This window comes from Crocodylus porosus, unplaced genomic scaffold, assembly GCF_001723895.1.
Source record: "Crocodylus porosus isolate Cpor-Errol unplaced genomic scaffold, CroPor_comp1, whole genome shotgun sequence".
NCBI lineage: Eukaryota > Metazoa > Chordata > Crocodylia > Crocodylidae > Crocodylus > Crocodylus porosus.
The window spans coordinates 22,953,158-22,977,173 of record NW_017728917.1 but is presented as its reverse complement, the minus strand read 5'-3'; the positions used below and the strand labels follow the sequence as shown (position 1 = coordinate 22,977,173).

The following is a 24,016-nucleotide window of genomic DNA, read 5'->3' as shown; positions in this document are numbered from 1 at the left end:
GGCTGACAGAGGACTCTGGAGATCAGCCTGCCAGCCCAAGGCTGCTCCTTGCAGGTCACTGTGGTATGGAGGGGCTGGCTGGGCAGGAGGCATCTTCAGTGTGGGGCTAAGGGGCAGGCAGGCAGCCCCCACACTGAAGCAACTTCATGCCCCAGCCAGCCAGGCGGCATCTAGATGTGGGCTGCTATGTGTACTGCTATGTAATTTTTTACCTGCAGCAGGATAGTACTTGTAAAAACAAGTGCTATCCTGCTGTGGAGTAAATTAGTTTACTCCAGCCTAATAGGAGTGCACATGAAGACACCAAGACATTTATTGTGCAGTTATTTAGTCAACTGTGCAATTAACATCTCACGTAGACATGCCCAGCACCTCAATATAGCCCGGCATTCAGTACACTTTGAACAAGTATTTTATTGGAAAATTCAGCCAGGATACATATAGGTACCGTGATACCACTTTTTTCAATGTGTGGCAATTCAGATTGCAAAAATGACAGCCAAAATTCAAAAGTAGACAATCAGCTGTGAAAGGGTTAGTGCCTATGCTACATCTTTGTAATAGGTCTGGGGCTGTATGAACCAACGGATCTTTTCCATAAGTGTAATAAGTTTATTAAGCACCTGAGACTGGGTGGGAAGGGTCTGGGGGAACGCAGGGGCATGCTGACCACTGTAGATCTGGGGGGGTGGGGGAATGTAGGTGAGTGGAAGGGAAGGCTTACCGTCCCCAGCTACTGCTACCACTACTACTTCTGTACCAGTGTCATCTCTGCTCAGGCAAAAACAGCCCCATGGCTGGGCTCTCTAGGAGCCAACCCTGTTGTCCCCATTCACTCCCTCTCCCCATACTCATCCCACCTTAGTTACACTACTGGTCTTTTTCATCTTTAACTTTAAAGACTTAAAGCTACTTGCTTTGAAGTTGCCATCATTATTTGTATTACCCCTTAAAAGTTAAGTTTTCTGCTGCAATTCCTAATTAATTAAAAAAATCAGTTTGACCCAGATGCTCTGATTTCAAGCTAAAGCTCCTACCTCCAACCTGCTGGCTTCGTTTCTGTGTTATCATTTGTATTTCAACCAATTTTAATTAGAGCTCTGAGTACTCCCAGCCCCATCTCCTCAAAAGTAATCAGGTTCCCATTAAGAAAATAAGCTCTGTAGAACTGTTAATTTCATATGTTTCCTGGTATTTCTCCACTAGGGTTAGCTTTGTGCCAGCTTTCTGTGATCTAAATGTAAAAGCTTTACTTTGGATCTCTTCCAACAGCCTTTAAATATTCTCATCAATCGGCTCCCAGTCATACCCAAGGAGCTTGCTGAGTATAGCTTTGGGCAGTTCGGGTTGAGATAACGTGCATTTCATTCAGGGCAGTTTTTGGTGAACAGAGAAGAGATGATCTCTTCATCTTTGACTGTCCTAGAGGCTACATAGGAAGAGCACACAATTTCTATATCTAAAGCAACACATTATTGTGATAACTCATGTAGCTTTCTGCCAAATCTGCTTCAATGGTTATGAACATATAGATTTTGTGCCAGTGCTCACCAGCTTTCTGTGAGTGAGATGAATAAACACTAAGGAAAGACTTTGTTTTATCACATCACCTATAAAAGACTGCATGCTGTAAAAGCCAATTGCTATCTTGACTGCATATATGAAACTTAACACTGCATGTGCATGAACAGGTCTGGGGCTGCATATGAGCTATTAAAGTATGTGCCACACTTTACAATTACACCAGTAAACATCATGCAACAGTGTAGAGGAATTTAGCAATAGTGCAAACCTTGGTAATTAAAGAAAACCATGTATTTAAAAGACATCAAATATAGAATCTGTTGAAATGCTGGGAAAAGGAAGTTTTGACTGTAAAAAAGTAATGGGGAGGGGGGGACCTTACACCATATCACATGTCAGAAGTCATGAACTCAGTTCCCAGACTGTCTTGCTTTCAAATAATGACATCCCAGACATGCAGTAAAGTAGAAATCACAATTTATTCCTGTTAGGGCTAGGAATTTAGTATAATAGTGGTATTTTTATAGGTGTTTTAAGGCTTTTTCAGGTTGGCTTTTTTTCCCCCCCTCTTTGGTCATTTAATCCATGCTACTTTCCATTATTGTTAATACAATAGTATACTGGAGCTGCGCAAAATACTCAGGGTCTTCCTTAGGTATGTTCTCAGAACGAAGGCCACATTTTTGTTAATTATTTTGGCACTTCATGCTTACTCTGCTTACAAATCAAGGGACTCTGCACATATGGAAAGTTTCCCTGGAAGTCAAAAGTTCATTGAACTTGAACCTTCAAGCCAACTGACAGAGTTTAGTGCACTCCCCACACTAGTCAATCATGAACCACCCTACTGCTTCACACAGGCCTACTGTATGCAAACAGTATGGTCTCCAGAATGAATCTCAAGCTTCAAAATTACACACTAATGTGCTGGACAGGTAAATGCCTGCAAATGGTCATTTCCAGTGCTGCATTTCACTTTACAAAATCTTTCCTGAATGGGAGCTATATGAGAAAGGCAGTTGTTTATTTAAGCAAGCAATCTCAGATGCAGGAAAGAGGGTGCAGGCACAGTAACCTGTGCCATTCCCTCCTTCTTCCCTCCCACCACAGCTGACAGACCAAAAAAGTCCCCAGAGCAGGTAAGAATCTTGCCCTCTACCCCTTGCAGCATCCCCTCCCTTCCCCTTTGTGCTCAATGGTAGCTTCCCTCCCCTTCCTTTCATTCTGATCCCCACCCACAATAACCACCATCCCCAGCTGACCTGAGGGCAGGGGAGCTCCAACACCACTCTTCCTCTGCTCCATCCAGGCTGCATGGGGAGCAGGGCTTATCCAGGGACAGCCACAGTGGTGGTAGTAGGCTAGTTACCACACCCTGAGTTTGCTCCCAGGCTGGCAGGGAACATCTGGGGGATATAAGGCAGGGTGGAGTTACCTATCCACTGCTGCAGTCACTGCCACTGTCTTGAGCTGAACCTGGTCCTTATGTAGCACAGCTGGAGTGGGACAGAAGCAGTTCTGGAGCTTCCCCTACCTCTGGGTTGGCAGGGGCAGGTAGTAGCACCAGCAAGTGAGGAAGGGTGAAATGAGGGAGGTGAGTTGTGCTGCTGAGTACAGAGGGGAAGCAAGGTGGGGGTGAGGGACTCCTACCTGCTTCAGGGATTTAAAAAAGATCCCCAGGTGCTGCCTCTGTGGTATGGTTTAAGATAGGGATGTGCGCCCCTTCTGGATCTGCCTCTGATGTCAAGCAAAAGAAAAATGACTGCGCTCCTGTAAGTACTGCATTGTCCCATAAAATGTATAGACCATAGGCAAAAGAAGTGAACAACATTCCTTATACAAATCCTATCCCCACATACCCAGAAACAAATCCAGTTTCCCAGTAGCACTGGATGGGTGAGTGAGGTATGTGCCCCAGGTGCTATCTAAGTGGAAGAGTGCCAGAAGTCCCGGGTGGCAGGGAGATTGTGGGGCATGCGCACCCTCCTGTTTACCACTTTGCCTGCATTTTTCAGCTGGCACAGGCAGTGTGTGTCACAGAATGCAAGATTTTATGGGAATCATAATTCTATAGAGAATCAGTGGACTTTGCTACTGCTGGGTTGAGAACTGACCCCATATTTTCTGCTAAAAAAAATTTTTTTGCCTTCTTGACTCTGGCTTCACTGGCCAAAAAAATGGGGTGAAAGTTCCCCGCAGCAGCAGTAAATGCCACTCTAGAAAATTACATTTTCCAGAATACCTGGCAGTCCATTATACACACTGACTTAGCTGCTGTTTGCTGCTGCTCCTGCGCCCTGCCTGGTGTGAAAGCCAGAAGGTCCAGGAGGAAGGAGAGAGAAAGAAAGTTTGAGAGGAGACTGCCCTGGGTGCATTCTTCACACATTTCTCTTCTTCTCTTTCCTTTCACTCTATTGTCACAATGAACAACTTTTAAATGAGTTGTGGAGTTACAACTGCACCAAATGTTGACCTTGGAGTTTGAGAAACAAACATGAAGTTTGAGGGTATTTGTCTGACATCCTCTCCCACACTTCCATTCTTTATCCAACATAAGAGTAAAAAAAGTCTAAAACTTACCTGAAGAACTACATAGTATTCTCTCAGTATGGACCAAATCTTCTCAGATTTCTAGTGCAACCTGGAAGGTTTAAGAGTTTTAAATTAGATTGTTTATCTAGAATGGAGTTTGAAAATTGATACAAATACATCATTTCTGTATCTTCCTATTTGTCCTATGTTTGGACTGTAGTGCTGTAATAATTAACAACTTTCAATGGAGAACCAAGATCAGAATCAGTCCTATGCTTTGAAAGATGTAGACCCGAGCATTAGTCTATATCACTGCAGTATTGCGTTCTGAAGGAAATTGCTTGAATTTTTGAAGTTAAAGATTTTTTTTTCTGGGTAACTATAATGTAGCATAGTTCAGCTTTTATTCCTAGCTGGGTCTACCACAGATGTAGTGAGAAAGGATGGCTTTGGATTTAGAGCAAACATGAAATTTACTTTGTTGGAAGCCTTTTGGTACATTTTTATGTAAATGTCACAAAAAATGGTAGTAACTATGGTACAGTATTTGCTGCATTAGCACTAGCACTACCATGGCAATATGCTACAAATTAATGTGGAGGTAGACTTTAAAAGCTGTAATAAAGGTAAAACTAAGTTATATCAGAGTTTGAATTAAGTTGTATGCTTAAACTTTGCAGAGCAGTAATTAAATCTTAGCCTGTAGCAAATTCATTCACTTGAGGTTAAAATGATCTGTGCATGGTGGGGGAGGGAGGGAGGAGGTGGAAAACTGATTTGGGGTTTCCCTTGCTTTATGTAGTTTATAAGTCTGACCCACCAAAATCCAACTCCCAATTAAAAACACAGTTTGAAAAACTTTAGGAGACCTATGGGGCCTCTCTTACAGAAGCCTCAACCCCCTCTCACTCTATGAACAAATTAAAAAAATATTACCTGGTCCCCTGTTGGTCCTCCAAGCTGACACTATGTTTTCATTAATACATCATTAAGGTAATGACATTGTGCTGAAGTTTTTCTCTAAATACAGCCCAAGCCATAAGAAACAATAGGATTGTGTGCCTTTGTATTCTTTGTTACAGGGAATTATTTTTAAGAATGCATTAATAACATCACGGCACTTGTTCTTCTTTACCCTTGTGGTTCTGTTCTGTTTCCTATTCCTATATGTGTCTGCGCTGGGTTTGTGTGCATGAAGTAAACACTTAAAATAGCTTAACAACTGCACTCAGCTGAAAGTTGTACATGGGTAGTTGTAATTCCATAAGGGCTACATGTGTATCCATTTACAGAACATTTGGGATTAAAATGAATAGCTTAATGAAATTAATGATATGCTTTAAGAACTAGAATTGAAATTGTGGTCTTATTTTTTTAGGCAATTAACTGTTACCTCATAGATAACAATGGATTTATTTTAGTGTCTGAGGACAATGAACAAGTAAGTAGTTTTTTTTTTTTTTATCCAGTACCGTGTAATGTGCTAGAAATATAATGTCCTTGAAAGGTGTACATGTCTTGCAGAGGGGCTGAACAAATTTTTACCTCTCGATGTGGAGGGGTACTCTCAAACTCATAAAAGTCTCAAAGTATAGAACTATGTGCTGTAGAAATGTTGCTCTCTTTGAAGAAGCTTGATCTTGAAGCAAAAGATTCCCCATTGCCTTTTACCATATTTAGGTTAGCCTTAGGTTCAAACTTGTAATTATCAAATCCAATGGACTGTCAGCAAATGATCTTAGACTAGGTTCTGCCATTTTTAAACCAGTCTGTGTGTGCAAAACTTCTGTTCTGTTCTGTGTACAAACCAGTTTCCAATCACTTACACCGGTAACAGTGTAAAGTCTGTAGCTGGCCTTAAGGTTTTAAAATTAACACTCAGTACTGTAGTAGAGAGGGACTTCCTTATTCAGCTTGGCAGAGTTGTGAATAGGAATCCCCATATTGCTAGTTAAGTCTTAGTTGACGTAAGGTTGCTATAGTTAGGTAGGTTACAAAGACAGCTGTTTCTAAAAGTACTTAAGATTCTCTGTAAACAACTTAGAGGAATATCCAGAAATATAAAGGCAATTCTTGGTAAAGGTTGACGATCTAGCCAACTGAACTGGTCTCCACTTTAAATTAAAAAAAAAAACACACTAATACAAACATTTAAAAAAACATTAATGCAAATATATACTTTCACAGAGCAGCAACAGACTTGCTGAAGTCAGGAAATACGCCTACATTTTTTCAACTTTGAATAACTAAAAAATGTAGCTTCAGAATATTTTCCCAAACTTCCACAGTTCCTTCCCTGCTCAATCTCCCTGCCCTGCAAAAAACACATTTTGGTTGAGGCTTTAAAAAATGTTAGTGGAAAAGGAATTTTTTTCCTCAAAGCAATAAAGAAAAACATGGGATTTTAACTGATACGCTTTTGAATTCTTAGCTACATCAGACCATTCACTGCAAAGCAAATATTGTCCTGTTCAGCACAATAGTCACTATTCACAATAGAAGGCTTTTTCTTGGAAAACTTAGGAGTAAAAATTATTATTTTATTTTATTTTACTTTATTAAATACATTGCTGAGCCCATTTGGGAAATACTGTACATTGTTAATATAACTTCCAGGATGTACAAGTATAATACAAATATAATATACATTTCTGTATTATAAATATAAATTAACAATTTAACATGACTTTTCTTAGACATTACCCACTTTTATGTTATGGCCAGTTGATATTTTTTTCCTTTCTATCTCTCTGGCTATCTGATCCATGTACCTACTTAGAAAGGCAACCATCTAAGAACAGTTGTGACCGCAAAGTACTCTTGATACATTTTAAACATTTACTCTAGTAACCGCAAAACTGTTTTCTTTTTAATTTTCACAACCGTTTAATTTGACTTGAATAAAGAATTTTACTGTTTCTGCTTCCTGCAACGAGGCAAATCATGTGACATGTCTACTAACTAGGTTTAGGAAGAACTTTTTGCCTATGGTTTGGGTCTTTCTTAATTGTCTGTTCTGAGTTTATCTTTCATCTTTCTTTCATCTTGTGTCCTGTGGTGTAGGATGCTGGACTAGAAGGACAGTTTATCTGAGCACTTTAAATAGTGTCATGAGTTTATGACCCTTGTGTGAGTGCATCTTAAGCAAGCAGAGTCTGAACAGTGCAGAGGGCAGAAGGAAAAATTGGCATTGACTTAAAACTTATGGAGGGCAGAAGCGTGGTGCTAGAACTGGTTGGGAGGGACAATACTGGAATAGAACTAGCCAGAGGTAGCTAGGATGGGATCTAGGTTGCTGAGAAGATTTCAGTGGCTTCAGTTTTGAAGCATCTGGGAGGTCATTTAGCAATGCTCACCTCATTTTCATGGCAGTGGCACCATGCAGATCCTGCTGTACCTCACAGCAAAGAGGTTTACCCTCAACAAGATCTGGTTGACAAATCAAAGCACTAGTAAAGCAAGGAGAAGAGCCAGAAGGACCTGGGTTGGAAATTCTCTTACGTGGCCACAAGAAGTAGAGTAGAATGCTCAAGGTCAGACCAAGCCCGTAGAAGTAGAGTAACTCACTCTGCAGAGGAGCTAGGGTAGGTAGCATCAGTTCAGAGGATCAACTGGGCCTCCACAACCAGAACTGAGTAGAGGACACTCATTTCAGAGCCTTTTAGGTCCCTTGGTGAATAAACTCCCTTTCACAAGCTCCTGCACAACAGTAATAGCATAGAATTGACTTTCTGAACTTTCTTCCCTCTACCAGAAGGCTGACTACTTCAAGCCTTCTCCTTCACAGTCCTTCTCCTAGTTGGCTTACCCTTCCTTCCATCCCTCCTTCTTTTTCTCCTTTTTCCCTTCCTAGACACATGGCCACTTCCCTTCAATTTTCCTTGTTCCTTTCTTTTCTTACTCTCTTGATGTTATTTAGTCATCCTCTCCTACTGTCCCTTATCCCAGCCTTGTCCCCATAAGACACACGAACACACATAACTTATATGAACGGCCATCACTTGGATCCATTGTCTATGGGTCATGTTTTCCATCTCCCAAGTCTGTTTAAGCCTTAAGGCAGGAACCAAATCTGCCTATGTGTTTGTATAGCATCCAACAGAGTGGAGGCCCAGTCCAGACTAGAGCCTTTAGATACTACTACAATGATCATCACCACTACAAAACCACATCTGTTGTGTAAAACTGGAAAACATCAGAAAGAACCACACAGCGCTGCTGCAAGCTCACAGGCAAACAGGAAGCCTTTTCTAGCCACCCCACTGGCAAGAGGCATTTATTACAGCAGTCCTGCTAATAGGAGCCCTTGACTGCTGTTCCTCTGCTACCACTTCCCAGAAAACAAGGATCTCTTCCCTTTCTTAGCATCGGCTGGAAAGAGAGGACTGCTGACCCCTCTTTCTGTAATGCTTAGCACTGGCATTAAGGCCCAGACTTCAAATGAGTTAATCATATTGAACTTCCATTGAAGGCACTGAAAATAAAACCTTTGAGGCACTAAGCCTAAGATTCTGTACTTCCCTGACTCTACACACCACACAAAGCTGACTTCTTTGTGGGGTGGGCGATTTTATCAGTTACCTTAATAACTGGGATTCTCTTTTTCTACCACTCTGAGGACTCTTGTATCACGGGTAACCACCACAGCACTACACCCTGCTTTGCATTCAGGTATTGCGGTTCTTCACTTGATCTAGATCCACAAAAATAAGAACTTAAGGATTTTAAGGATTGCTGAGTTTTTGGGAAAAGCTAAAGCTTATTAACATAGAAAGACTATTTTGTGGTGAGAACTGTCCTTTACATACCTGAATGAAATTGAAGCATGACTTGATAAATCAGATTTACTGCTATTGAGTGTTATGCTAGTCTTTTCTGGTCTGGGCTTGTTTGACACTGACTTCCTGTCCTGCAATTAAAATAATTCTTCTTCTTCAGTCAGCTAGTGCTATTGAAACTAGTGCATTTAGGCACATGAAATAAAAATGCTCTCTTCGCTTTTTAGCAGGCTTTACACAATGCTTTCTTTTCAGAGGCCAAAAATATCTCTTTTTGGCTAGGTCTGTAAATTTTCTGCCTGCAAATTCCCAAGTGCATAGTTAAGGTCATATAAGTTACTTGTAATGGAATGGGTTTAGCTAATACAAAATCTATGGAATACATGCAGTTTGAGAGTACAATGCCCTTTCTACCTTTAAACTGTGGGATTTCCCCCTCCCCCCTTTTAAAAATGCAAAGAACATGCCCAATCTTTTGATAAATTGAGACCCTAAAATAAGAAAATGCTGTCCCCAAACTGGGAAAAAGACTATATATACATGTCTAATTTTAAGAATGTAATTTGAATTGCCAGCAAGACCAAGATAATAAGGTCTCTCTCAGATTGGATACCAAATTTGGTGCACACGTTTGTTTTCTCATCAGAGATCTGTCTTTATTATTAATTCACAACTTTTCATACAGTAAACAAAGACAAAATGGATAATTCATCAGGCTGAGTGGTTTTAAGTATAAAGTGACTCTGAATGAAGTAAAAATTTATGGGGTTGATGAAATGTAGTGTTCCTTAAACAGGTCATGGTAGAATTATAAACAACGATTTTTATGATGGTTTAGGAAATCCTTTCAAAACCTGTTTATATCTTTTGGGAGTAGTGTTTTAATCACAAGCATTTGTGATCAGATTAGTGCATTTTCTTGAGAAGCTTTAGGTTTTGGGGGGGTGTATTTCAGATATTAGATGTTACATAATATATCTCAATCTATTGTATAAGCTCTCACATCTGCTCAGGGTTTATTGGGTAATCCCCATAACTTGTCATGACTATTAAGACCTCTTCAATTGTTATGCCTGAAAAGCTATCTATGTAACTGTCAAAAGCTACTCTTGTCAGATCCCAGGATATACCAGCTTAAATTGTATCCACTGTTGTTTTGCATTTGTCTACACGTCTGGTCATTTCTTATGTTCTTCTCTCTCAGACTGGTTACTTCTTTGGTGAGGCTGAAGGGGCTGTGATGAACAAATTGCTAACAATGGGCTCCTTTAAAAGGTAAGAATTTTACTACCCTCTCTCCCTTAAAAAAAGTTTGCATAAATAAAATAAAAGCAAATTCAAATAAAACAAACCCAAAAGTGGCTGGGACTTTGCTTGTGTTCATGTTCCAGATGATCTTAGTGTAACTTGATGCCACACACATAGAGTGCTAAGTCTTGGAGACTCAGCATACAATGAATGAGTTTTCTCTTATTGCAGCATAGTTTATTGGAGTATGATACTGAAAGACTATGAGTCCAGTCCTGTTTCCACAGATTTGATAGGAGGAGGATTCAGCCCCATGTTCTGCAACGTAGCTTTAAATGGATTTGAAGCAAGCAATGCTTCAAACAGGAAAGCATTTTAACCAACAAAATGTTGAAGACTGTTTTAAGCAGAGAAAGTAGCCATGTCTCGTAGAAAAAAGGAGGTTGTTACTGGCAATTGACTTGGTTTCACTCACATTTATTAACTCAGCCTCACTAAAATGTCCTGAAAACTAACCAGGTCAAGCAAAAGCTACTTGTTGGTCCTGATAATCCTCATGATATTTTAAAATAATTTTTTTTTTTGCCTGGCCATAAAATAAATTGCACACTCCAGGGAAGTGACCACATGGAATTCTACAAGGCTATAGTAACTCTGGCTCCAAAAATCAGTATCTGATTCTGGCTTTTTCATAACTCTAAACACCTTTCCCCCCATTTCTTCACCTTTCATTGCTTGTTTAAAGGCAGTCTATGTCCCCAGGGCTACTCCCTTTTATTCTTCTGTGGGAACCTATTACATAAAGGAAGACCGATGGAATAGCACACCTGACCCCAGTTGTCTTTCTTGCTTAGTGCAGGGGAGACTGGACCTGATGATCTTGCAAGCTCCCTTCCAGCCCCTACCAACTATGAATTTATAGGTAGAGCTCCATTCTTACCAGACACTGGAGCTAAAGTATGGTGTCATCCTCCTTAAAAGGATGTTGCAGTTGGTGTGCTCCTTTGTACAGACAGCTTGTTCTCTTTGAGACGGAATGAATTCTGTGGTTCCCTAAGGCCATACAGCTGTGCTATACTGTAATAAATAGCTAACTTGCAAAGGCAAAATTTAGCACTTAGTGAATAGCCCCAAATCCTGGTTGTCTGATGGTGGCAATTTATGCTCTGACAAGGACAGTGTTGTTTATTTACTTGTATATTTCTAACAGGCACCATAAAATGAAGTGAGCTAATTCCTATTTCTAAAATGGGTTAGATGATAAAAGACCAGGAAGCAAAATATTTTTTAATTCCAATTTAAAACCCAAGTCAAATGCAAAGTATAACATCCCACTTCCATCAGTCTTGCTTTTTTCTTGCATATCAGACTAGTGGCATTTTTAACAGAGCTTGCACTGGAAAATTCAGGACATTGAGGAGTATCACAATTGACATAAATAAAGTGAAGGATCCATAGCTCAAGTGTTCCATCTAGAGTACAGCGAGAGCCAGCTTGAGATGGTTCACAGTTTCACTGGTGTTCAGCTCTGAGGCAATCAGAAATAATGAAGCCAACATCAAAGCCACTAGCTGATAGCAACTGAGTCGCATGCTGGAAGCAACATTTAAACACAATAAGACAATTATTTAAACACAATAAGCCAGCCATTGCAACTGCCTTAAAACATGGGCTAGAAGCAAACTGGTATAATTATACTAACCAAGCCACCTGCTCCTTCTGCTATATAGCAGATAGCACAAAAATGCATCAAAAAAACAAACCTGCTTTCCTCTGTGATAGATGAGGTCTTTCAAAAGAACTTTTCTACCAGTATATAATGGAAACTTTTCTGGCTTTTTAATGAAAATGAACTGGGCATATTTTCATTGGGATTAACAAAAAAAATTACAAAGCAGCAAAGGATTAGGAGAATGAACTCGACATTCCAGGCACTGTTGGTGTGGGAGTGCAGGAAAATAGTTGCTATAAATACAATGAACATTACGCTTCCTATTACTATTGTTGTTATGGTGATCGGGTTAGGAAGCAGGTTCTTATCTGCCTTTATACCCTCTGGAATCTTGCTCTGATGATTGCCAGAGGCATGCTTTCTTTCAGTGTTCTGCTTATATGTTAGCTACCGTCCAGCAGGTGTGAGTGCTGTAAAAACTTATCTGAGCTGTTTATGCTCCTCAGTCACTTAGTTGGCAAAGTGCTGGCTTCCATGATGCCTGTATGCTTTATTGACATCCCTGTTTATTCTGGGGAGTAGATTTCTAACATTTCTCTTGAATCTGTATCTCTGGAGTGGCAAGACTGCAGTGTTCCACCATATCATTAATTCATGCTGTCAAACTAAGAGACTGGTCCAAAAAAGAAATGAGATGATCTCCCATGGGAGGCTTAGTTTCCTCAAGTCAGCTGACATTTTGGGATATTAGAATGCTAAGCATTTGCAGGATCTGGCTGAATGCATTGGACATAAGCGAATATTTCTCTTTGGCCTCATTTGTTTCCACCATGAAAAACAGTACTTGCAAAATGCATTCATGGCAGTTTGGCTTTTAGTGCAAGGCCTGAAATGAACTTAAAAATATATACTTAATTTTTAAACTGAGCAGCATATGCCTGTTACTTTTGCCTGGATACTTTGCTTTCAGGAATATATTTATATATTTTTTCCATACATGGGGGTCCTTCTACAATAACATGACGTGCTGTCTGTTTTAAGTCCTTAGTTATCAAAACAGTATATATTGTACATCCTGTACATTGCATACAATCCGGTCATTAAAAAGCCTTTAAAATATGTTACCAGCTGAGTTAACATGTACAAATGGAAGGAACAGAACTGATATAAACCCTAAATGTTCAGTTTTTCCTGGTGCTGAAACAGTGTTAGAAAGAAAACCTCTTATCAATGAAAAATCTTTGCTATGACACCTGTTTTGTAAAAATAAACCATAGCTTTTTGTAGGATTTCATGACACTTTGAATTTACAATACTGTGAATTACTGTTTAATTGGTGAAAGAAAATCATACTGTTTAGGAGTTTAAAGAGAAAAATAAACTCCAGAGAATAAGGAGGTCAAGGAGGGAATATGGTTATTATAAAACTGAATAACACCAGAAGAGAAGACTATCCCAGAGAAACCTAGAACAAAACCCAAAAAGCCTCCAAAACAACAGCAACAAAAGTCCCCACATTCTTAGAAGAAAAAGTGAGTAAGTATTAAAAGCAAATATGGCAGCAGCAGCATGGTATATTTTGTTCTTGACACTTTTTTTTTTCTATCAGGCATTCCCCTGGCCCGCTGCAGGAATGGCCTTTAATGCAGTTTAGTGTCAGAACAAAAGACTGAAGTGGTAGATCCCTAGGTTCCAACTTCTGCAGCTATTAAAGCTTATTCTAACAGTTTAATGTTGATTTAAGAGCTTGTCGTCTTGTTCATCCTTCCAGCTTCATTCATTTTTCCTGAATTGTATGCTTCCTAGCAAATAATACAAGCTGTCTGCACTCTTCCAGTCTAGTAGATTATAGCCCCTTCACTTATGTTTTCAACACACATAAGGACATATTCTTTTTCTCACTCTTTTGATTTAGTTATCTTTAATGGAAATTCTCTAAACCTTACAAATATTTTGCCTCCTAGATATAATCCTGTGCACTTGAAGCAGGGGTGTCAAAGATACAGCCCAGGCTGGATCTGGCCCACAGAGCCCTATTGTCTGATCCGTGGCACTGCCTATGGATCTTGGATCAACCCCACATCCTGTATACAGCATGCATCTGTGTGCTGCATGTGGTGTACAGGGCTCATCTGAGGCACACACTGCATATAACATGCACGTCGGACCTGTTTTGTTTGTCCAATACATTCACAAATAAATGACTCTAGTCACAAGTGTGGGAAAGGGTGCTGCCAGATTGGCAGACACAGAATATATTGTAGACATAAAGTAAAACTGTACATGCACTGGCATTAGCAGATTTGACAGAAAGTAACTTTAGGTATATATGTTCAGATTCAATATGTTCATGTATCTCACAGGATTGCCCCTGCATGCTGGCTCTGGTACATTGGGCCAATCTGTGGGCCTAATTTGGACTGGCCCCAGATCCAGCATGCAGGGCTAGTTCAGTGTGGGTGCGGCACAAAGCTTGTGCCCTAGACTGGCTCCATGTGCCACACACAGCTGCATGTGGCATATGAAGATGCAGCTGGCACACTTACTGCATGCAGTGCACAGGGCTGGTCCAGGGCACAGACTGCATGCAGCATGTGGGGCCTGTGTGTGAAACCAATTCAGCCTGCAGACTGGACCCACACCCATCATCTGACCTTGCAGTGCCACGTGAGTTTGATACACATGGCTTAAGAAATTCTGAGAGCTTTGCAAAGTGACTTGCAAAATGACAAAGCATTTTGGGAGGTGAAATATTGATGAAGTGTAACACTTGGGTTACCAGCAGGGACCCGGGTTTGCCATTCCACCCCCAACCCCCAGATGCATTGCCCAGGCCTACACTCTCCCTTCCCCACACACGCACCCATACACTGTGGGGGCTGGGTCCTCAGGGAAGGGAGTAGTAGGTTAGGAGTCAAAGGCACCAGCATGGCTGGGGGTGCAGTCAGTCAGGAGTGAGGGGCACTGGCGGAGCCAGGGAGCTGTGGGTTGGGAGTGAGGGGCAATGTCATGGGCAGGGACAGGGCACCAGTATATCAGGACTGTTCAGCACCACAAAGTTGCTGGGGGTGGCGGGTACAGCCACAGCTAAGCAAAGGGGGCATGGGCAGCTCTAATTTTCCATGATCAAAAAAACTAAAATCAAACATCAAAATATATAGGTACTTCAAATTTATTGTATTATAATGATTGAGGTACCAGTAGACCTCCAAATGGCTTTAAAATTGTAAATACATCAGTAAAACATTGTGTTCAGCTAATACCTATATATAGATATCTACATATATATAGAATGGTGTTTCATTTTAATCACAGAAAAATGTGGAATTTGGGGGGAGCTAAATCAGAAAATTTGCCATTTCTAAACAGAGAAAAACGGGATCCCTGGCTATTAATGAATTACCTACTACCTGCAATGTGTACTAGCCTCCTAATGAAGCATATTCACCTGTGCAGCATAAGACATTTTGATATACTTCATTATGATTTGCATTTTAATTAAATTCTTCAGAAATGTTTAGAGAATGTGTTAAGCTGTGACATTCATAAATCTTGTTTTCTTTACATTAATGCCTAGCTTTCCACTGTTTGGGGGGGGAGAGTTGTTTTGTTTTGATTTAGGTTTTTTTTTGAAATTCAAACTTTTTAAAATTCAAGTGTCATCTTTCTTCTGGCAATGTATATGAATATAAGAATATACTTCAGTGCAGACTAGTGCTATGAGGTTACAGGCACAATCAGGATGGATTTTCACTTTTTGAAGTGCAATTTTGATATTTTTGGTACTGACAGTTCTTATCATTGGTGATACGTTTAATTGTTGCAGGTTCTGACCTAACATACACCCCAGGTTTGTCTTGGCAAAAAAAAAAAAAAAAAACAGTCATGGTGAGCAGACTGTCTGAAATAGGAAATATCAAATGAACTGTATAGTCTACATTATATGTTAAGGCCTCTTCACTTAATTATTAATTTTCAAATGAATTTCCTGCTGCTGAAAGATGCTAAATTAACAGCCTAGATGAATGGAGTCTTCTTATCATCAGCAGATCAGATACAGAGTGGGGAGCAACCATGATGTATCACTATACCAGTAGGCTTCATGCCTAGCTTGCATACTCTCCATGTCTTCCCCTAAAGATATGGCCAATAATAGGAGCCTTATTCTAAGTGATTGAATTTACCAGGTACCTATTGTGACTTGTACTTGCTAAATTTCCATGGCTTTGTGGTAGGCTGTCTGCTCAGTATTTTACCCTTCTGGCCTTTACTGCTCATACCTGAATTTGGGCCTGATTTAAAATTTACATCTCTGTAAATTTTACTACCATTTTCGTACAGTGTATTAAGGTATGTGGCAATACCTTTACTGAGCTAAAAAAGGCCCCAAACATGTGCACCATGTAAAAGAGTCCTTGTTCTGTATGCTAGAAATACATGGTGAGTTGTAGGTTTTATAAATGTTATGTTTTGCAGCATCTTGGCAGTTAGAAATAGTTGAGCTATTTTAGCCCTTCTCCTAAGACACAGCCCAAGACATGTGATGACAAGTTATTTTTGTCAAGGGCTATCATTTATTTTTTTTTATAACTATATAAATGACCTTAGTGGTGGTGAAAGGCAGTGTACTCATGGCCACGAACACTAAATAGTCTATTTGTCAATGGAAAAGGTATAAGCTGGATAGCATCAGTGCAGGCTCCTTTATTACTGTCCAGGCTGTTATCTACAGCTTCCACCTCTAGGCTAGTTTTCTCTCCATTCTCATTCAGTTCTGGCCCTATGGCTGAGAATGCCAGCAACAGTGCCATCTGGGGCTGAAGATGTAGATCTCTGTCCATTACAACTGAAGTGAGACCCATCAGCTCATTTCCCATAGACTGCTGGCTAGCCTTCCAATGGTACCTACTCAATCATTACCTGTCTGGGTGCAGTTTCTATTCCCAAAACAGAAGTTAAATTCTACAACTCAGTACCAGCTCTCAGACTCATCTTGGCTGCCCCATAATCAAATATTTACCAGATTGATTTATGGTGCTTCTCCTGTCAGATAACTGCAAAATAATAGTTTCTTCAATATCACTGAGATGAATGTTTGCTCTTGGAATTCTGTATATGAAGCAAATGCATTGATCATGGGATCACAATTAGGTGATATTAAAAGATAAATAAAACATATGTGCATAGGGTAAACCCCATCAGCTAATGCTTCCCAAAATCAGCATGTTTTGTTTGCTACATTTGAGAAGACACTAGTGGGACAGTGTTATTTTCACTTACAATTATCCAGCTACCTTTCTTTCATCTATTTCCTCCTTTCTTGTAGAATTCAGGCTTATGTAAGTTACAAGACAGAATATTGTTACAAGATAGAATGTTACATAAATGACATACATGTTCAACATATCTTGAAGTGATGACAGAATATTTCATTTTTATTCTTATGCATATCTTTTTACTAGTGTGATTGAGAATGCTAATGTTTTGCATTACAAAGTAGAAGGTGAAGTATATCCTGAACATCTAAATGAAAATTAGTGTTTGCATCTGTTAATGTAATGTGGACTGCTTGTGATTTTTAGGTCAGTTTCTTTGCATTGGACTTTTGGTCTACTGCAAGCACATTTCAATGTGCAAGATTTGTCTTAGCAGTATCAGGAAATTGACTATAACAGCGTTTCATAAAAATAGGTTCATCCCCCAAATGTATATATAACAGAAGTGCACATTTAGTTGTTGAAAATTGGTTTTCCATTAGGTAAAGTTTCTTACATATATTACATATCTGGCTTACATCTCATTTTGAAAGCAGCTGTTTTATAGACTTTAGTGATGATCAGCAGGTATGGAAATGTGAGTGGTTAACAGTGTGGTGATGCCATAAAGACCCATAATCAGGCATGTTATCTCGAGCAAGAAAAAACCTATTGAAGTGAAGTGCTGTAGTATGCTATATCAGGGTTTGGTTTGCCATAAGTAGATGGGCTTAAATTTAGATCAGAGAGAAAGCAGGCAATTATCATGTCCTTTAGCTATAATCAGCAGAACAGGATACAGGTAGCCACAAGCCGTTATTTAAAAGAGTTACATAATCGCTTCAAAAAGGGTAATAATCTGAAAGTCTTTCTTTTTGAAACATTTAGTTAAATTTGTTAACTGTTTAGTTAACAGTTAGTTAAATCTGTCTAAATGAGAAATGTGAAAAAGCACATTTTAGAGCATCCTAGACTGACATTATCATTTAACCAATACTATACATAGAATTATTGTAGCATCTTAAGTCACTACTTTTACCACAAATACTATAATATTTTTGCAAATGATAGCATTACGTGACTTTTTATTTTCTTTAACATTTTTAAAAGTAAAGGCAGCCCACTTCATTCATGAATGCCATAGAAGCCATTTGTATTGAACTGAAATATCTGGTTACAATGAAAAAGAATTAAATTCCTGAATTGTTTCAACATGTTGCAGGGTTTAAATTTCAACGTGCTTATAGTCCTAATAGTATGACCATTGAAGTTAAAATACTCATTGATTCCCACTGGTGAAGAGTTAGCTTTAATACAAAGTTCCACAGTAATAACCTTGCTAATATAATCTGCAAATCCTTTCTTGTTGTTTGAATTGACTTTAAAAACACTTCAGTCAGGTTTCATGAGCACTGAAGATGGCCACATGAAAAAGGAGCAAAATATGGAATGTATGCTGTCTGGTAGGATTCAGTAGGCATTGTTGAAAATGTCCTCATTACTGCCTTCACAAAGTGAATTTGTGCCTGGCCTTTATTAGGAAAGCTGTGTATGTCATGTATCTCTCCTTCAGCTTAAACCATTTTTTCCCACCTGGATACATTATCTGTGATCTAAAGGAGATTGGCCAAGCTTTTTTTCTTGAACCAGAATCTTCAATCCAGTAACAGCTTTAGATTTATTTAGAAAAGGCTAGAAATGCATTGCAGTATCAAGCACACAGGTGTTAGTAGAGGGTCAACCACTTGTGCTGTGCTCTACTTTGATTTTAGGCTTTCTTTTATGATTCTCTTTCTCTTCCGTAAGGATAAAGTACCCTTGTTGTCTTTCAGTGAAGTAAAATTGTGGTTCATAATGTAGTAAGGTTTAATTTTTCCCTACTGTTTATAATGCCGATCTTAGGTTCTTGTCTGCTGTCTATGCAGAATTAACAAAATCCTCAAAGATCAGATTTCCAACAAGGCGGTTTACAATATTAGGTTTCGTTTCTATTTTTAAAAATGACTTTGTAATAGTTTCAAGCTGTATTCCAGTTTTATTTGCTTTTCACTTTGAGATATTTTACAGAAACAAAGAAATTTTCAGTGAATACATTCTTAATGCTCAAGTGCTAATACTGAAAAAGAAAAAAAAAAAGGATTAATTGAAGTCTAAATTGCAATTTTAACAGATGTCCTAAGTCATAGATAGTAATGCTAATTGATTCAATCCTCTGTGCAGTATAAAGCAGTCCATAGATTAGTCAAGTTATTATGACAGGTGAATTTGAGAATATATTATACGATTTCACTTTTTAAATACATATTTAGCAAACAATTATGATCAAACGCACCATGCAATTTATGAAAACTAAATTGAACACTATTTCACTTGCTAGTCAGAGACAGTGGGGTGGGGAAACATAGGGACAGACTCCTTTGGCTTTTTGCATCAAAGAAATTAAAAACTGTAAACTGCCCTTCTCTGTTTGCTTAATACCTGCTGACACCAGTGCGAGTTCCAGGTGTGAAGAACAGTGCTTGGACTGGGAAGGCTGAGAAAGTATAAAGAATATACCACATTGACTGGATTGGGATCTTGGTTAGGAAAAAAAAAAGGAAAAAAGTGGTGTATTTCTGCATGCCACAAGGGCAGCACAACTTACAACATGTACTGCTCTGTTTGTCTTGGCAGATCTGTGTGCGTGGATCTGGCTGTGGGCGTGATTCTGCCAAATATGGTCAGTGTGCAACCTACACCTGTGTGTAGGTCTCTAGTTATGCATTTGTCTACCATGTGCCTCTTTCTGCCAATCCACAGGGCACTGACTTAATAGCCATTTTTTTTCCTGGACTTAAATTGGAGTTAATAAAATAAGCATTTTATAGCACCTGCAAAATGTTGCAGGATCCAAAGCACTTAGTCACTGGGTACATGAGACAAAAAGAAGTAGTGTGTAACTAATATGTAATACTTGAATGATTTCTCAGAAGCTTTCAGTGACAATTTCAATCACAAATTAGATCAGCCAAATTAAAGAGTGACAAATCAGTACAGATTACAACATTTTGCAGTTATGTTGCACACTTCATGGGCTGCAAAGCAGAATGCCACTTGATGTCAGGAGCTAGCATTCCTTCATGACCAAACCAGAGAATAATATGCTTTTTTACTTCACTTAGAGGCAAGACATACATTAGAAATATGTTAGAAAATATACTCCATCTCACACTTTTATAAGTTATTCACATCCAATTATATTCTCTCAGGCTCTGATGATGAAATAGTTAAATGGATATATTTAATTTCTATCAGTAACCTTTTGTTTGAATGATTTACTGAAAGAAGATTCTAATCATTATTACATCAGTCACAGATGGTAAAAGCCATCTATGTAAATGGGCATAACCAATTCATTGTTCTTATGGAGAGACAGCCCTAAAGAGATTATCACAATTCCACATAATGTTGAACGCTTGATTTTTCTGTTTAGTTCTCTGAATTATGTCACAGATGTGTAAAATCACAAATAGGCACAGAGCTCCCTATTGACCATGGCTCTGAGGAGGCCCTTCTGAGTTGTCTATTACAAAAACTATTACACATATTGAATATTTTGTGTTTGTGAAAAGGACAGTTATATTTCTTCTAGTTGGAATAGTTCAATAGCTAATAACCTGGAGCTTCAACCTCCCACGTCTTAGGAATCCATATCTATTTGGATGGGATAATTTGTGCGTGGATTTCCTAGACTTGCATCTGTGTCCCCTTGTATTTTGGGGAGTACAAGAAAATGTTGGTGCAAGTATTCCCTCAAATTCATCAGTTGGTTCATTCTCTGGAAGAAAATTTTTAGAGTTCAGTCCAGAATCAATACGTAGTTGTTTAAGCATTTTGTTGAATGTATATTTCCCCTTCTCCTCACATGGTTTATCCCATCATCTGTTATGCTGTATGTGTTCCCACCTCCACCCTGCTTTTTCTCTTTTCCCAAATATACTGTCATTTTGTTCCCACAGCCTGATACAATCTTTACAACATTTTACAGTTTTTCTTGCCTTTCTTCTTCTTTGCCTAGAATGCATTTTAATGACCCTTTATTCCCCCCCACCTTTTTTTAAAATTTAGTTTGCTGCCTACTTTGTGAGCAGATTGTTGTATTTCACAATTTTATTCTGGTATGTTTTCTTCTTTTAGTCAAGCAGTTTTCTGTTCTTCTCTATAGAATTACACTTTATGACTACCAGGCCATGTGTAGAACAAACAGAGACAGTAGCGACAGTGCCCGTAGCTTACTGGACGTAAGTATAGTTTACATTATGAGCACCCTTCCATGAAATCACCAAGAACTGTTTTGCAGATATTTATTTATTTATTTATTTATTCATTTATTTATCATTTTAACTTGGAACTCTTATGACCTTTGCATTTATTAGGCTCTCCCACTGCATAAGAAAAATGGTTCTGTATAAACAAACATAATGTATTAAGTATTTTCAGTTTTACAGTAGCTTTTCTCACTAGGACCATGAATACTCAGGATTTGTCAGCATGGTCCCATTAGGGAAATCTTGTTCAAAACTTCATAGATTAGCTATAAATATTTACTTCAAATATTTAGATCTGGAATTAAAGAACTTCTATAATTAAAAAAAAAAAAGAATTCATGTTTGGGGGTTTTTAGTTATAAGGATTTGGCTATTTTTAAAGCCTACATTTTAATGGATTTACACTTCATCAGTAAAGAACAGATTCCTCCTCTAACATAGAATTTCAGTGACTGTTTAAACCTCAGTCCTTTAACTTGTTTGGTCAGTATGAATCAGTACGGCTCTGGGTGGGTACCTGCTCACTGCAGGATCACATCCTTAATTAATTGTTTTAAAGTAATTTTCATAAAGTCTTAAGGCTGGCAGGAATTGTTAGATGCGACATAATTAAGTTATTTCTTTTATATCAAAACTGAACTTAACAATAATGTTAAACTAATGTTAAAAATGCATATAAACACAGAAAAAAGTCATTTTTAGGGTACATCTACATGTTGCCCTGCGGCAAATATACAGTGATACACTACGGCGACTTAGTGATCACATGTGTCTATACGTGATCATTAGCTATCAGCTACATCACCATAACAGTGCACTCCCTGGATATACTGCACTGCTACAGTGATATAGCAGCAAAATTTAACCATACACCATGCACACGGTGGAGTACCCATCCATACTGTACTGTGCTTTAGTACTTCCTTTTGGACGTGCTGTAGCAATATTGCCGTATGGTGATGTATAGACACAATCTTAAAGTTCAAGATATCAACAGTCCTCAAAAATAGTTATCAAATACCTTATTTTTTGTTTGCTTGTTTGTTTTGTTTTGGATTTCTTTTTTAATGTACCTGAGTACAATTATACAAACTAGCACTAACATTTCTGTGAGCATGGTGACTTAACTCTTTGAGTAAATATTTAAAAGTTTGACAGTAGCCAAAATAATCATATGCATTCTAAACATTGTCCTTTCTGTATTAAATGTTCTTACATACCTGCAGATATAGATTTATTATTCATACTAGTCTTCTCCATTTGCCAGGAAAATCCCAAACCCACAAAAGTACTATATTCCCAGTTAAATACAGTAAAATCCCTGTTTTCCGGCACAAGTTGGGAATGGAAGTTGCCAGGTATCTAAAAATGCCGGTTACTGAGGGGAGAGGGGAGGGGGAGGGGGAGGGGGAGCAAGTGGGGGCAGCAGTGGCTTCATACAGAGCGACTGCAGTACAGGGTGGTGGGTGGCAGCAGCCACATGTGAGCTTCCCCCCCACCTTCAGTGGAATAGGTTGTTGTATGACAATGGAGCTTTGTCAAAATCAGTGTATTTTATGGAAATGTAGAAATTTTTGCTACAAAAAACATTGAAACAGATGGTTTGCCTGTTCCTGTTTTTTAGTAAAATAATTTTTTTCACTTTACTTATAATGTTTGATTTGTTTTTTACTTTCTCTATTAAAATACGAATTATATAACCTATTGAATCTAACAGTTAATACAATATAATATTTATTTTTTTAGTAGATCAATTTTTCAGAATGAATATTTCTGTGGTTTTAAACCTATGTGTTTCAGGCATTTTCAACTGAAAATGAAAACACATTTTGAAATGTCCTAGAGAATAGAAATTCTCTTTTCCAACAAGCTGCTTTAGGGAGTCATCATATCTTCCTTTAATCATCACTTACTCTTATTTATCTCTCTTATTTTTTCCATTAGTCAGTCCTTCCTAGGTCAATATTTTGTCTCGGGTTATATGCATAGAATAGTACCATTAGCTGTGGGTTCATTGGCCATCTGCCAAAACCCTTTCTCTTGCCTCTCCAAGGGTGCTGGCAAATAACTGTTCTCATGCAAATTGCTTCTTAAGTGCCTCTTCTGTGAGAGGGCAAATGTGCACAAAACAACCTCTATGTGATTAAGATTGTTCTGTTCCACATAGGACAAGGAAATGCATGACAGCAGTCTCTTAAAACACCCACCTCATAGTTCAGAGACCAATCAGTTGAAATCAATATTCCGTTCTTAATTTTTTTCAGTTGTGACTAGCTGATGTTTTTGTAACACAGGCATCAGTAAGGTACTGGCTCTTACAGCTAACTGTACCTTAAAGCAGCATTTCTTGGTTGCAACCCAAAAGCGGGTCACAAGAATATATGAAAGGGTCATGAACAAACTTTATAAATGGATCAACAAACTTTAAAAATGGTTTCTCCTTTAAAAGAGAAAAATGTGGGAAACTGGCTTTTCTCTTGCAGGCTGGCAGAGTTCTAGCCTACAAGGGGCTGCTTGAGCGCCCCCATGTCCCACACCATCCCCTACTCCTCCTCAAACACCTAAGCCCTGCCCCACACAATGGGAAACTGGGGCCTGTGGGGGGCAGCAGGTCAGGAGTGAGGGGCACTGGGTCAAGACTGACCATCGATGTTTACAAATGCGTCCTGGTACAAAAAAGGTTAAGCACCACTGCCTTAA

At 38.8% G+C, this 24,016-nt stretch overlaps 1 protein-coding gene across 1 annotated transcript in view; it reads left to right on the top strand.

The window, feature by feature from the left end:
- Window positions 1-24,016, top strand: part of CACNA2D3 (calcium voltage-gated channel auxiliary subunit alpha2delta 3) — a gene marked incomplete at its 5' end in the record, with an annotated part of 852,337 nt that overhangs the window by 795,488 nt on the left and 32,833 nt on the right. Inside the window, 3 exons of the mRNA XM_019537014.1 lie at window positions 5,435-5,497; window positions 10,039-10,109; window positions 21,214-21,289. Coding sequence (XP_019392559.1) covers window positions 5,435-5,497; window positions 10,039-10,109; window positions 21,214-21,289 — 210 coding nt within the window. The remainder of the gene's footprint in view (window positions 1-5,434; window positions 5,498-10,038; window positions 10,110-21,213; window positions 21,290-24,016) is intronic.